General features: G+C 42.0%; 1 protein-coding gene and 1 long non-coding RNA gene across 2 annotated transcripts; one reads left to right on the forward strand and one right to left on the reverse strand.

Moving 5' to 3' along the window:
* Positions 1 to 128: 128 nt before the first annotated feature.
* Positions 129 to 9,214, reverse strand: LOC124211914 (uncharacterized). Its single transcript, XR_006881540.2, has 3 exons — positions 8,883 to 9,214; positions 8,548 to 8,810; positions 129 to 228 (listed from the first exon to the last, which is right to left on the reverse strand). It is a non-coding gene; the product is annotated as an uncharacterized lncRNA (long non-coding RNA).
* On the forward strand, positions 8,213 to 14,530 carry LOC124211913 (uncharacterized). The gene is made up of 4 exons (XM_046611447.2): positions 8,213 to 8,344; positions 8,459 to 8,654; positions 9,763 to 10,542; positions 11,961 to 14,530. The coding sequence occupies exons 2-4, from the start codon at positions 8,585 to 8,587 to the stop codon at positions 12,644 to 12,646; spliced, it is 1,536 nt and encodes a 511-aa protein (XP_046467403.1). The 5' UTR covers positions 8,213 to 8,344; positions 8,459 to 8,584; the 3' UTR covers positions 12,647 to 14,530.
* Positions 14,531 to 15,480: the final 950 nt, after the last annotated feature.

A 15,480-nucleotide genomic window follows, 5' to 3' on the forward strand; every position in this document is an offset into this window, starting at 1 on the left:
GTTTTGAAGGGCAAAGAAAACAAACATAACCTCCATTTTCTTTTTTAAATATAATAAAAGAATTATTTTATTCAAACCTTAAGCATATAAAGAACAATATTTTAACAACATTTTTTAAAACATTCGTCCGAAAATATTGGAGATTTATCCGTTGAAAATTAGTTTTCGGAATCCCCTTAGAAAAAAGTATCCTCGCAGTGGTCAGGATAACCCAAAATAAATTTGTATCTGAAATCAAAAAATCAAATATTTTCTGTTATCAAGTGAGTATAGCTCTTGATTGAACCAAGTGTTTTGGTTTTTTTTTTTTTTCTTTCTTTCACGACAACTTATTTCACCAGGCAAAACATGTTCTAGATTTGACCGAAAATCGTACTGTTTTACCTACAACTGAAACAAAAATTCGAAATTTAATTTTTTCAAAAACCCTTTTGAGAACATTGAGCTCTAAGGTTTCCGACCGTTCGAAATTTTGTTGTTTCTTCAAATTTTAATTTCTCTACCTCAAGTTTCGCCATAAAATAATTGAAAATTAGGCGCTTTCGGATCTTTTCATATTCGGAATTTCATCTCCGCCGCCAGACAACCGTACACGTTGCAATTGGTAACGCGATAATTTTCCAATCTTATAATCGAGCAGCCGTACGAGCAAACCTTGCATAGATCAGAGATGACCGTGGTTGGCGGTGGTTTGCAGACAGCTGCAGCATCGCGGCGGCGTATATGCGGCTTTGAGCAATGCACGAAAATAACTCTCGAACCCCATACGGAACAAGCAAGAGCAGCCCGGTGCTTCCCTTGGCCACACGTTGCGTGTACGTACCTAGGCTCGGAAACACCAAAGCTGACGAAATAGATCCGCGAGACCGCGCTTCCCCATTTCTAAAATGTCCTCCCTTTCCTTGAGCTTTTTTACACGCACCAAGCACGGCGATAATCCTCCCCAGGCGTCAAGGGAGGTACGGGAAATACACCTAATTTATAAAAGAAAAATGTTGTTCGCCTCCGGAGTACTTCCGACAAGTTGATACATTCTGTGTACACTTTGACGATGGTTTATGAGATTGAAAAAGTCACGCGCCCTCCGCACGTTCCACATATTTGGGTAATACCCCCGGTCTATATAGTGCTAAAAACGCTGTATGAACATGGCGCTGTATACACGCGTAAGTCTGTCTATTAATACACCTCGCGTCGGCTCCATTTTTTCCTTCTCTTTTTTTTTCTTTTCTTTTTCTCTCCTTTCGCTTCCTTAGCTGCAGGTCACTTTTTCCCAGACAACGGTGACGACGTGCATACATGTATTAGTTTTTGCTTGATCTGAAATATGCGAACTCTGTCGCGGCAAAATTATTACACCGAGATTTGAGAAATTTCATCGATTTTCGATAAATCTATTATTAAGATGTCCGGCGAATGAAAAAAGCTAAAACCGCGTACCGAACAAACAAGCGTGAGAATTTATTCGTCGAACAGGTGTAGAGGACACACGCGCATCTTATCAAAAATAGCTCGATCTGATGCAAAAGAAACACCAAAAAATAAAGAAAATAAAAAAAAAAAGAACAAAGTCACAACAAAAAAATAATTGACTCTACGGATTGAAACTTGATTTTTCTGGCAAAGCTTGGCAAACCTCCGTTGACGATTTATCATATTGTGTTTGTTTACAGCGATCAGTTGTTACTAAATTTTGTTTTCAATGCTATTTACCGACTTTCCCAAATTTCATTACATCACGAATTTACGTAGTTTTTTATGGCATACAAATTTGAAAAATTTTCTGCATCCAGTTTGGTCAAAAAAAATAAAATTTAAAAAACAAAATACTTCACCGATGGAAAACAATAACGATCAGTTTTCAAAAACATAGGAGCGTCATTTGACGTCAGTCTAGTGCCTGTTTTTTCTTTGGAACAAAAAGACATACGAGCAAACTAACGGTCCCCAGATTTCACTTAGTTGTCGATCAAAAGTAGTTTGGCACAAGATAAAAGTCATACTCGCTAAGACATCTCATCTGTGCAACACGTCGGTATTGAACAGTTTTTCGTACAATTTTGGAGCCAGTTCGCTATCGAATGAACTTGTTTCCACACAAGCATTGATTTTGTTACGAATTGAAATAATATTTTCACGAAGTTTAAACTTGGGTATGACGATTGATCTTGAATATGCTATAATGAATGGGTAATGAAGTAATTACGCGTATTGAGATTGCCACTTCGCAATGCGTCATCTGGTGGAAAATAATCAAACTAATGCAACCAGGCTGATAGCTGATGATTGACCGTGTTTTTTCGCGCCTGAGTGTTACAAAAGGTATATTATTGATTACGTTTAACTAATACATACGACACGAGTAATTTGAAAGCCCAAGAACAACGATTTGCTTCTATTAAAGTTGAAAGCTTAGGTTATGTGGTGATAAAATGGCGCCGCCAATCAAACTCTGACGTCACGAGGACATTTTCCAATAACCTATGAGAACAAAAATGGCATAAGCGTCGTGCATCGCGAAGCGCGAGCTGTTAGGTGGCTTCAATCACTTTTCTCGCGCCTGCGTCTTAGGAAGGATGTCGGTAGGCAAGATATGTAAAGAAGAGAGGCGTAAAACCGACGACGCGCAGAGTTTTATTCCGGGATGGCGCGACGTCGATCTGCCAGTGGTGGGGGACACCTGTTCTCCTCTCGTAGTGGAAACGATATAAACTAGAGAACTAAAATATTGTGAATAGGTGGAGGAGATGGGCGCATCGCATGGCACGTAGCCCGGGTATAACTTGTAAACATTAGCGGCTCGTTAGCGAGGCGGACTTCCGCAATTCCGTATCCTGCCTAAGAAACAATCGAAACATCCCGCTATTTTTTCCGACACTCGAATACCAGGGATCTTAAGAGATCGTTTATAGTCCTGCAGATTTCTGATTGAAATCGGTCGTTTTTACTTTTAACAAGAAAGGTATTCTTTTCTAATATGTTATTTTAAAGGCGTGACAGTATTCTGCAAAGTGAGGTTTTTTCGGTTTGTTTTTAATCGAGAAAATTACATTTTTAATTTGTCATTATAGAGAAACTTTTCCAGTTGGATTGGTTGAGAAATGTTATGTTCTTGTGGGTGAAACTGCCAAATCGTCCCTTGACGTGCCTTAACTTCGGATGGTCGTTTCACACCCTTAAAGTGTTTGATGGCAGATGAAAAACAGTACGTGTCACTTAGTTTTTAGTCTACTGTAACGTGTTAGAAAAGAAAGAAAATCGGAGATATCGATACATGTGATACCTTCCTTTGACTATAATAACTAAATAACTAAAAATTCTACCTCCGTTGTTATTCCGTGATAATCTCCTAATGCCTAGACCGCATAGTTCAGCAATTTATTCAACGAAATGGTGTGTCAGGCCCGCGTTAGCACGTGCGTCAGTTCTATAAACGTCCTAAGAATCTGTTATTTTCACCATCCAAAAAGGCGGCGTGCCTCGTCGAATGCTAAGAGAGCGTAGACACGCAGTGCAAGAGTCGACATTGATTCCGGATGAAAATGGTGAGCAGCAGTAAATCGGATTGACTATTTGCGAAACCGTGATTGGACCGCAGCTAGTGGTCACGCGACTGGATCCTGCGGGTATAAACATTGATTCGAAAAGGAAAGCGTCTCGTTATATTGGAAGCTAATTGGAGGCGGTGGCGGATGGACGTGGGATGGAAAAGTCATGTGTTTGCAGAAAATCTTGGTGCCAAAAACGTCTCGCGCAAACGTCCCTCGTGGTGGTTCACGGATAGGTGGGCGAGGTCACGGCGCGACGTGGGCGAAGCACCACCGACGACGACGACGACGACGCCAGGCGTCGGTACGCGGCTAAGGATGATGATAAGACGCCACCGCGCGAGCGAGCGAGTCGGAGAGAATCTCGCTGCTTATAGTTGGAGCAAGCAGGTTGGTGCGCTGGGTGGTTTAACTGGCCCGACGCCAGGCATCCGTTGGATGGATTTAGCACCGCGACGCTGACTAACTCACGAAGCATTCATTCAGTCGCGTACGCAAATCCTTCTATCGCTAATTTCGTCCTATATACCTATCGTCGTCCACCTTTGGAAGGAGAACTTACTCGTTCGTCTTGCAGTCATTGTCCCTCACTGGTCCCGATCTACTGCTGGACTTTTAATTTCGTTTGGAATAAATTTTACTTCGGTTGTTCGTTGATTTTCTTTTCCTTCTTATTCATGCGTCTCCTTTATAGAAGCCTCTCAATCGGTCCTTTACAGAAGCCTCGAGCAATGCGACGTGGTTTCATGTCCAAGCGCGTGTATTATTATACTCATCGTGCACGGAAGGAAAATATTTTACATATTTTACGTCTCGCGCGGGGAATATATGACAGCACTTTTTTTGGAGTTAAATCTACCGCAATTTTGGTAAGATTTACTAATCCTATAATAAGAGGTATAAAACCAATGGTAAGAGTTACAGCAATAACATACCCAGGAAGATCTACCGCAATGAGGTAGACTTGACTCCAAAAAAGTATTGCTCGTATCATTACATGGCCACAGCAGATGTAAAATCGACATTACATTTGTTTTCTCTGTGATAACGAGACAGTTCAAAAAGCTGCAGTCAACATTCCGAGGTACACGCGATTTCTGGATTCTGGCTATGAACTATCCAGGGAAAGTCAATATTTCACTGAAACATCATCTCTTTTGTCACCGTTATTTTCCTCAGCCGTGATTAATTCGTTGATATCTACTTACATTATTGTAACATCTTCTCAGTATTTAAAAAAAAATCATATTTCCCTGTCGGGTAAAACGGTGCAAGAAGCTAAGGCCAATATTTCTCTGATTCGTGACGTGAACTCTATCAAAATCTTGGCTTAAACAAATAATTATATTAATAATGTAAATATATTAGATCGTTTCATTATTTCACTTGCTTTACCCTCAGCCTCACATATAAATCTATGAATAAAATTTGGTGGAGTGAATTTTTAATGTAATATGAAATTTCTTACGATTTTATTTCTTTCTTTAAACTTTTTCTTGAAAATATGTCGCTGCTGTAAAGTTACGGGCTGTGAAAATATAATTTTTTTCTTTAGCTAAAATTCATTTCAAAGTAAGAATTTAATCTATACAGGCTTGCAATTAAGTCTTCTTTTCAATATTTTGTTCCCTCAATTTTCCACAGCAAATTTCTCAAATAACCCTGCATGAAGTGAAATTACAGGCTAGTTAGGGTAAAATCCTGATTACATTTTATAGCACATCATTTAGCAAGTTGAAAAAAACGTGACTCCCGGAAATTCCGATCGGTGGTCCAGATTTCAAGACACTCAGTCTTGTGGTGAACGCATAAACCGATCTGCGGGGCGAAAGATGGTAAACCAAATCATCTGCCGATCTTTTTTTAAACCCCCTTAACCAGCGACATAAAAAGACTTGTAATTTCCTCTGTATAATTAGTCTCTTTGACTTCTGACTGACACCCAAATAAGTGAATAAAAGTGTACCTCGATTTCAAGCGTAAAGTAACCACTTGCTTCTTTGTAACGTAAACGGTGCCGAAGGGTGGATCATTAATTGGCTACATTTTTTCGTACAGGAAAGTTGTTCGTGCGAATGCTAAAAAATATTCGTTTAAAAGGTTTAATATAACGGGTGCAGGTTAAAAAATTTGACGATAAATCGAAGAAACGGCGAATTATATTCCGTGCTGCTCAGAACGGTTCTTTGACCGTTGTTAATTGTTTTCCTCCCTCCGTTTCTCCTCCCCCGCGATTTGTTTGTAACAACAAATAGTCGGAGCATTTCTCGTCGTCGTCGGATCAACTTGTCGTATCGAACCTGTTTGGACAAGAGACAAGGTATGGGCGAGGGGTGGTGGTTGGATCGGTTAAAAGAAGCTTGCAGAACATGTGAAAGCCATCGAGTGACGAGAGACCGAAGCGTGCTTGCGGGGCGCGTCGCGACCCACGTGAACTCCGCAAGCGGCAAGGGTCGCGGTTTTTTATACTCTTTAATTTTTTTCCACCTCGTTCGTTTTTTCTCCAGCACCATCTTTTTTTCACGATGACTTAATATTTGGTTAACAAGCCCCCCTGGCGCGTGCCGACTCCAGGAGCAACTTGTGGGGTGAAACACGATCGGTCCGAGAGCGACGAACGAAACCGGGAGGCGGTAAAAATATACCGCCGGAGTTCCATGGTAATTATTTTGCGGCGATAATTAATACCCTGAGAGGTGTTCGGGGGGCTAAATACCGCGTGGATCGAGACAACGCCAACATTGTCGTCAAGCCGAAAGTCGAGGGTGTGGCTAAAGTCTGCGTAGGTTTTCCGCGTACAACTCACAGCTGGCCCGATCTGCTTATATGTATGTATCCAAAGTATACCAGAAGCTGCCAAAAGTTATTTCAATATATTAAAACGTGACAAACGTACACGCTTCGGAATTATAACCCTCGAGATTACGTCATTTCCGCTACGTGACTGTGCCGAGTGGTAACGATTGACCTTTCATGCGGCCATTGGGCAAGGAGCTTTCTTTCCCGTCATGGGCCGTACGAAGGACAGAGGTCAGGTGAAGTATCAAGTATGTATTTTCAACCGATAATGTGTCCGCCAAAAAGCAGGAAATAGTGGTTCAACAAGTCGCCGGAATGTCGTTCGTAAGCAATAAGGGAAACAATCTGATTGGTGCTTTGTGGAACTTTTACCGCAGCACCGCCATCTTAATTTCCCTCTACTTTACGGAAACTTCCCGTACACGTAGATAGTCCGCCTCTACCCTCTATAACGGGACACTTTGAAAGTTCCATTGCGGGATTCGCAATTTTTCGACAAAGGAATAATCTGGACGAGCTCCGGGCGTCTCCTTTTCTCTTAACGAGTCATGCCCTGTACCTCTTTGCCGCATCCAACATCCCTTCTTTCACCGGGAAGACGAGAGTCAACTGTTTCCCCTTCGATTATATCCCTCAAAATAAACTTCGGAACGCTAGGGAACCAGAGACGGCTTAGGGCCTTCCTTGGAAATCCTCGAACGCACTTACATTGTACACATTCTGCTCCATTTGCGACCGCTTCCGGTCTACGACAACTCCTTATAATGTAGACCACATTTTATTGGGGCGGTGAAGAAGCAACGGTGCCGTCCCTCGTCATTCACGGAACAACCCCGCGTCGATACTCGCGATATTAGACTAAAGGTACTCGGGAGTTGGCGCTTGAATCTTTTCGGGGCACGACATTTATTCTGTGAAATGATTTTTGTAGAAAGTCTAATTTTTCTGAAGAAATCGAACTTGAAAAGTTTCGATTGTACACGAGACTTCGGGACACAAAAAAAAAAAGAAAATAGTTTCTCAAAGTGTTGTGATTATAAATTTGTGGAAGAACCTACCAAACATGACTCGAACTCTACTGCAATCTTCAAATTCTTCATATTCGATTAATTTATTGCGCCTAATCAGACTTCGTTACCATTTTTTACATGTAATAATAACGAAATGCGTAATGTGAATCTTGCGGGTAAAAGATACACACGTGCTCATTTTTGTTTGTGTCCAAGGTCACTTGTACTCGATAGACTATCAATATTCATCGAGTCCCTCACGAAACACCTCACAAAAAAATCAAAAAATCAAGGGAACAGATTTAAAACTACAAATTAACCCAAAAAAAAAAAACAAACATGACGTTATAAACTGCAATTACACCAAACAGTAACGATGTTGAAAAAAAAATTTCCACCAACGCAAACAATACTCAAACCGTAACTGTCCACCGATACAAATCTTACTATAATTTTCTAGTAACATAATATTTAGTGAAAAAGTTTCTCTCAGCGCAGCCGCTCAGTGCAGAATTAAAGAAAATCCGGCAGCGATCGACACTCGTCAAGTTGAATTTCAAGTACTCGTACATCGGTGGTACAGCCACCGGGACACCCCCCCCCCGTAGCACACCATACGCGTATTTTTCAACATGTGTGCATGACCACCTACGTACGCACATACAATCTTACACGCCCCGCAGGAGGCAGAGCACGCGCTCACTCGGTGCTTCGGGAGCAGCTGAGGAGGAGTTCCGTGGGGTTCCAAGGGTTCCGAGGGGTTCCGAGGGGTTCCGGGGGAGGGAGGCCCTCCGCACCGGGTCCTATAAGCGGGGCTATGCGGGGGAGACGAACTCCTTCCTATATGAAGGCCCGAAATACACCCGGACGAATACTATACGCTCGAAAGCTGCGGCGCGCGGTGAGCTTGCTTGATCAGCAGACTATCTCGAGCAGGCGAGAGAACAGTTCGGTCAGGTTCTATTAAGCACAGGATTAGAACGAACGGTGGGTTCAGTAGTTGCGCGACTGTTGGCTGAGTTGCATGCCCGGTCGAGCTGAGAGCATATAATATCAAGTTCCGCAAAAGTTGAAGTCGGTTTTTTTTTTTTTTTTTCGAAGGGGTTGTTCCGACCGACCCTGCAGTGAATAACCGGTACGATTCAAGTGGTGGTTCCAGTTTGTGTGGCATGATTTATTGTGTGCTTTACCCAGTTCTCGACTGACAGGACCTTTCATCTCACGAAAATGCCTCGAGCTTTTCTCATCACTCGCCGAAGGTACGACGGCTCTGACCAGTTTGAGGAGACCATGAGAGGTGAGTTTTCGTCGACTTACTCCGAGTCTTGTTACTTCCTGATCTAACCACCCTTCAATGCTTTGCCCGCAATTTCGTAGCCTCGTTTGTGGTCGTCTCTCATTCCCAATGAACTGTGCGTGTTGTATCGTATCGTAGCCTCGCAGGACAATTGCACTAGAAAATTTGCCCACCTTGAAACGAGAGCGAAGACGTTACGCTGACAGATTTACCGAACTAATTACCCACCTCGACGCGGTCAGTGTGTCGTCGGTGTGAATAGCGTAGAATGATTGAAATATCGTCCGAAGTGTCCGTTCTAGAACGGTGCTATAATTAACCACAGCCATCCAAACAACGTGGCTGCCCACAGGTTGACCTCGAAACTTCGAACCCCTCAATGACAATCCGATAATAAAACCTCGGAGCGATGATAAGTCGTTTAAAAATTTGGAGCACAACCATTTCCTTCCGATATCTTTGAGCCGCTCTCTTCCGTTTGCATGCTAATTCGTTCGTAAACACACATTTCGGGCAACGTGAAGACATATTCATCACTGACGTCCGATAGATGATTTTGCGCTACCAACATGGCCGACGAATCGAAGAGCATTACTCAGCCATTCCTGTACGTATAACTTGCAACGGTGTGTAACGGCACGGCGGTCTTGGTGTTGGACTGGTACCGGTGGTCGACTTAAGAATAGGAGGCACAAGAGATGCGTCAGAAGACGACGCATACCGTCGCGGCGGCCGAAACCCCTCGCTAACCCCGCGTTCAACCTTTTCTCGGCGTCTTACCGCTAGCGCACGCGGCATAACCGCGTCCAAAACGCGTCCGTCTATTTCCGTTCTCCCCAAAACAGGCGCAGTCCGTACGTACACCAAACTCTAACGCGTCTCCAGGCGTGACTTTGCTTGGAAGCTGGTTCATTGGTGCACACCCGGTGATGCAGGAAGATAACGCGTGAGTCAAACCGAGGGAATGCAATCGACGATGAATCAGCAGGTGCAGCTTTTCGCGAGGCTCGAATCAGGGATGAGCTTGCCGAAGAAAGCTTCCAGCGAAGCACTTCCAACCCGACTCTCACGTCGAATGACCAATCAGATTTTGACTTTCCATTTTTAGATTGCAGCCCTGAGCGCGGAGTCAGCGTCGCCGAGTATGGCGGCGGTCAGCCGACCTCGGATGGGGTCAGCGACTGTGGCAGCGAGACGTCCTCGGAGTGTCCCGAGGAGCTTTACAACCTGACGAAGCTCGCGGAAGTCAGTCTGGCAGCGGCCGCTGGTACCCTGATACATCCGGCCGGTAGCGTTTTGTGCCAACGGCCGACGTCACCCGGGTACAAGGACGAGGTCACCTACGAAATTAACGAAGCATTGGAGAAACGAACGAGCGACGAACACGCACTCCAAGAACGGACGCGGCTCTTCTTCGAGAGGATCGAGGCTGAACGAAAGATACTCGAGCGACGTTCTCCGAGCTCGGAGCCCAAGACGCAGAGGATACTCCGACTTCCGGCGGCTCGCGATGAGGCCCAAACCAACCACGAGGCCCATCCGCAGCGCCAGCATCACTCCGAACCTCGGAGTCCGGCCTCGAAGAAGGCCCAGGTAGCCGCCAGCCCTACGGAGACCTGCGGAAGGCCCGAAGATAACGAGGACCATGAGTGTCCGGACTGTGGGAAGAGGTACTCCACGTCCTCCAACCTGGCACGACATCGCCAGACCCATCGCTCCCTCGGTGATAAGAAGGCGAGACGATGTCCGCACTGCGACAAGGTCTACGTCAGCATGCCTGCCTTCAGTATGCACGTCAGGACCCACAATCAAGGGTGCAAGTGCCATTACTGTGGCAAGTGCTTCTCACGACCGTGGCTTCTTCAGGGACACATACGAACGCATACCGGTAAGCAGGAATCTATAATGTCTTTTACTTTCGTCGGAAAGAGCAGGTCTGTTTTAACTGCTGCAAGTAAATTGGCACATTGGGATAAGGGTATACCAAATATCCACATGTGGTGTATCAGGTAACAAATGGATTTGCCGTTGCAGGTCAAAATTGGTCTTAATTGAAAATGTTCGGGATGTGACTGCATTTTTCGACCACCAGGAACTCAAATCTGAAATCATTTTTGAACTTCGTAACCGGAGTTTCGAGAAAACAGCAATTTTTGACGTTTTTTGCGTCTTCCTCCAAAACGGCTATCGGTAAATGACAAATGACTCGACCATCGTGTAGAGCAGAAAATTTTACATCAATTATCTCCTCAATATGTCGAAAACGGAGTTGGGTTAACAAATTAGAAAAAAAAATTCTACTTATCGACTGCATCTGGAGAATTTTTGTGAAATAGTTTTTCTTTTTCGTGTTAGAGAATCGAACTAATCTTCAAACTGCAACATCAATTACTCCGTATAGCTGCACACCGTAATGCGAAATTCAGTATGTGTTGATCCAATCGAACCTTAATTTGCGCCAAAAACTTTTCGTCGAATAACAAAATTTCGACATTATATTATCGCATGTTTGTCGAAATTACTTATTTCAGATCTAGAAGTGACCAATTTATTTCGTTCAGACGTTCTTTTTCCGCTCTGTGTACTGTGGGAGATACTGATTTGTAAATTTTCCGAGGGAAAGTTTTTGTTGGTTTCTATTTTTGTTCGTTTTATGTACTATTAATATACGCGCCGCAGACGTGCTGCAGGTGGCTTTCTGCGTAAATCGACGATAAGTTCGATGCTACGTCGACTGTAGAATATATATAGAATATAGGTATGTGAATAGAGTCGAATTTACGTGATATTGAGTATGAGCTTCATCGAAATATTTATCCAATGATATTTAGAATGCAGCTGCTAGAGTTTTAAAGTATGGAAAATCTTTTAATATGCCCACCGTATCTGTAAAATATGGATAATCTGATTATATTCTCAGACATTTAGGTGATACCAATAACAAATCATACGACAAAAAACACGAAAGCGAAATGATGGGAAACCTATGAATACAATTTAAAATTCATCAATCGTATCGTATTTTTTTTTTTTCAATAATGTACCACGCTGAATGTACAGCAATATAGTATACAGAGTATAAATAGTATAAATTTTGACAGTTGTCTTTGGCAGTTGTACTCAACATCGAAAACTGTCAAAATTTTTGATTCAAGCTACAAGTTACATCGCGGCGAACTGTCGTCTAAATAAATTTTAAGCAGACGACGAAGCATGCAGTCGATAGAAATTCGCTGTATGTACTTGTGAACAATCATTGGTACATGAACTTTATAACTGATATACGATAACCGTTGATATTTTCAGGTGAGAAACCATTCAAATGTACGATATGCAACAAGGCCTTCGCGGACAAGTCGAACCTCCGTGCGCACATACAGACACACTCGAACACAAAGCCGCACGTATGCGGTCGTTGCGGAAAGGCGTTCGCCCTCAAGTCGTATCTCTACAAGCACGAGGAGTCGTCGTGCATGCGGGCGCATCACCGAGCCTCTTCAGAGAAGCGTGAGAGCGATAGAAGCAGTCCGATTCCCAGGAGGATTTCGGCCCCGGTGACGGCATCGCCGACGAGCGTTATAGTTCCGCGACCCGGGCTGAATCGCAGCGTTTCCGTCGGCGGAACGCCGGAGCCGCAAGCGCCATCTTTCTCGGCGATTCGGCACACGAAGACGTCGCAACCGGAAACGGGGCCGGAGAGACTGATCGTGGAAAAACACTCGAAACGTTTGATGTTGGAGAAGGCCTTGGAGCAGGCGAAGGCATCCGAATCGGAAGTTCAGAGGCCGAAGAGACGCCTCGAAGCCATCGTTGCCGACTCCTCCGAGTACCGATCGCAAATGGTTATCCGAACTTCGGTGATATCGCCGAATCCTGAACATCTCGGGCGGCTCTCCGCCGCCGGCAGTAAGAAATCACCCTTCGATTTTACCGCATCAAGAAGTTCGGCCTTCTCGAGGCCCGGCATGACGCTCAATCTCGCTATCGCGTGAAACTCCATTGCTCCTAGGGACTTTGGAAGATTTCGGTTGGCTGCCCGACTTGTCGAGTGTTACCAACCCCAATGGCGGTGTAACAGAAGTTTCGCGATTCTGGGGATAAAAGAAAAACCAGATAATTGTCTCGGTTCTCTCATCGGCTCAATGGATATTTGGATTCTCAGTTTCGGGTCTGGACAAAGCTGACTAGTGATATTGTCGAGTATGCACGTATAATCGTCAATTACAGATCAAACAATTTGAAATCTGTAGGTTTTTAATCTATTGCGAGAATGGTAAATGCGTGTGCGTATCCTATACATGTAAAAAAATCAAGATGAATATTATTCCAAGTATCTTCCTAATAGGGACCATATTTAGTAGTTAATTGTCAAATTATTATAAGACAACTGCGGATTCATGTGCCTTACATAATATATACAGCTGCAACGTTGATAAAATACATGTACAGTCAGCCATACGTCGTTTTGTTTTTATTTTTTTTTCTGTGTTCATTTATGTTTTTGTCTGTACTTTTCTGTTTGCTCGTAATAATTATTTAACCTATATAATTGTGTTGAAAATTGATGTCAATTTAACCAAAGGTGTCGAGCATGTGAACGTCTCAGATGTTTAAACATACATGTAAATTTAATAGTCATTGCCTGTATTTACGGAAGAGTAAATACTTTGTTGATTCATGGTGCTAGTACTTAAAATATGTACATATATATTTACATACGATGTTAATTGCCGTAAGCAATATAAAGGCTCTTCAAGGCAGCTATAAATTATTTTGTAAATATTAAACTACACCCTACAGTTTGTCTAATTGTAAGACTTATAAGTACATTATATATTTATAAGATATATTTTGTAATTAATACAAAGTGCCTCAAAATACTCGTAGGGGTAGTGTCGGATATTGCAATATCTAATCAATATAAGGGATCGTGTCCTTTCGATATACATATAGAACTACTATTTAATTGCAATGATTAATATCTTTTTATCGGTTACTGTATAAGTAATTATCAGAGTGTGCGCTAGTCGGAAACGTTTCGTGATTAACCAGTAAATCTCTTACACTTCCCTAGCTCGTAGTAATTCTAATTTTTTAGATATATCAAATTTTTTGTCTCACTGAAAAAACGAACAAATTTATAAACATATCGGCAGTTGAACTGCGTGCTCCGTTTTTGCTCGAAAAATTTTTTTTGAATATTACTCTTACGAATAGCAGACCGAAATTCACTGTGTAAGAGACTGGGGAAACAGTCACGAGATGATCGTAAATAGTATATATACGTATGTATATTTGTTTTGTGAGTATATACACATAAAAATAATATATCCATGTAAATAATTTTGGACTGAGTACGTATAACTAATCAGATCTACACGTGTGGCAAAATTTTTAAACTGTATTCAAAACTTATCTTGAAATAGAGTAAATTTTTGTGTCCTAGTCATATAATTTATATAAACTGTAACTGTGGCATGTATAATATGTAGCTACGTTTTGCTAATGCGGTTGCTGAAAAATAGTCAAGTCAACTCGGTAAAATAACACAAGCAAGCTCTGTAACGCTTAGAGAAACCCCAATTTTAATTGAACGTACATATATTTGTAAATAGCATTCCCAGTTAGTACTTAATACAATACATCCATTATATATTGATCAGAATAATTTTTAGAATTGTTAATATAATCGTTTATACATACTATAATTAATATACTCGAGTGCGTTGATAGACATAAACTTACACATTTTTTTACGAATCGCAAAACTCTTTTCGATTGCTATATATTTTTACCAACGCAGATATGTGTGAAAGACTTTACACGCGCCTTGTATAAATATATAGCAAGTAAATAAATTGAGAGTACTGTGAAAACATTATATGTATAAATCAAATCACATCGTTCATATTTATGTAACCTTCTTTGCATTTTCCTTTATCTATTACACCGCGAGATTGCATGGAAACAAATCACACCATCGCCTAACAGCAGGCAACTCGAAATACAGCTAATTAGTTTACTTACGCTGATCATTTGATTTGCGTGCTTCCGGGCTCGCGATGTAATTCGCTTCCACATAATCTCCCGCTATGCTAGATATCTTAACAAAAGAATTCTAATCACGTCCAAATTCATCAAGATGTTTTCCAATTATCGCAAACAGCGATACGCAATTTACTTTTCCGGAGTTCAGTCTTTTTACAAAGAATTCGGAAGTAAGAAAGTTTCTTGTGCATAAAAAAGTCGTTGACTTTATTACGTAGGCGCGGTTTTCTGTTTTCCAATTTTGCAATCTGCGCTGTGAAACCCGTAAGATATTCTATCAATTCCATTAATTACAAAAAAATTTGATAGCATTATACAATATGGAATAGCAGAAATGCAATTAAAACAAAAGGATGTATATTGAAAATTTAGCGTGAGGCTGCTATCAGTCAAGTGACCTTAAAGTACCAATTTTTTAAAATTCCACTTTGACACGTAAGTGGATTCATTACATGCTCATCAATATGTGTCTGACAAGTTATTGCCTAGATATATTTGTTGCAGTGGTGAGCATTTGTCGAGTTGTGGCATTTGATCCCTTCAGTCTGTAAATCTGGGACTAATATGGATGCATGTCCACAACACTGCTGACTTGAACGGTGATGAGATAAATCGTCCCAAAGTGTGCACCTGTGGTGAAAACTTATGGAGTAGGAAAAAAATTAATGAATCGATAAATCATCGAGTCATTACAAGAGCATGAAGTATTCATCGGTGAAAATTGTTTATCTAGAAGCAAAACGGCGAGCGCCAAGAAGCAAATTTTACGTTGTAAGTA

This window comes from Neodiprion pinetum, chromosome 2, assembly GCF_021155775.2.
Source record: "Neodiprion pinetum isolate iyNeoPine1 chromosome 2, iyNeoPine1.2, whole genome shotgun sequence".
Lineage (NCBI taxonomy): Eukaryota > Metazoa > Arthropoda > Insecta > Hymenoptera > Diprionidae > Neodiprion > Neodiprion pinetum.

What these genes read in the sequence shown, in the direction of transcription:
- LOC124211913 (XM_046611447.2), top strand. Translation starts at nt 8,585, where the DNA reads ATGCCTCGAGCTTTTCTCATCACTCGCCGAAGGTACGACGGCTCTGAC. An exon ending in GTTTGAGGAGACCATGAGAG is followed by an intron (nt 8,655 to 9,762) that starts GTGAGTTTTCGT and finishes TTCCATTTTTAG; the next exon opens with ATTGCAGCCCTGAGCGCGGA. An exon ending in ACACATACGAACGCATACCG is followed by an intron (nt 10,543 to 11,960) that starts GTAAGCAGGAAT and finishes TGATATTTTCAG; the next exon opens with GTGAGAAACCATTCAAATGT.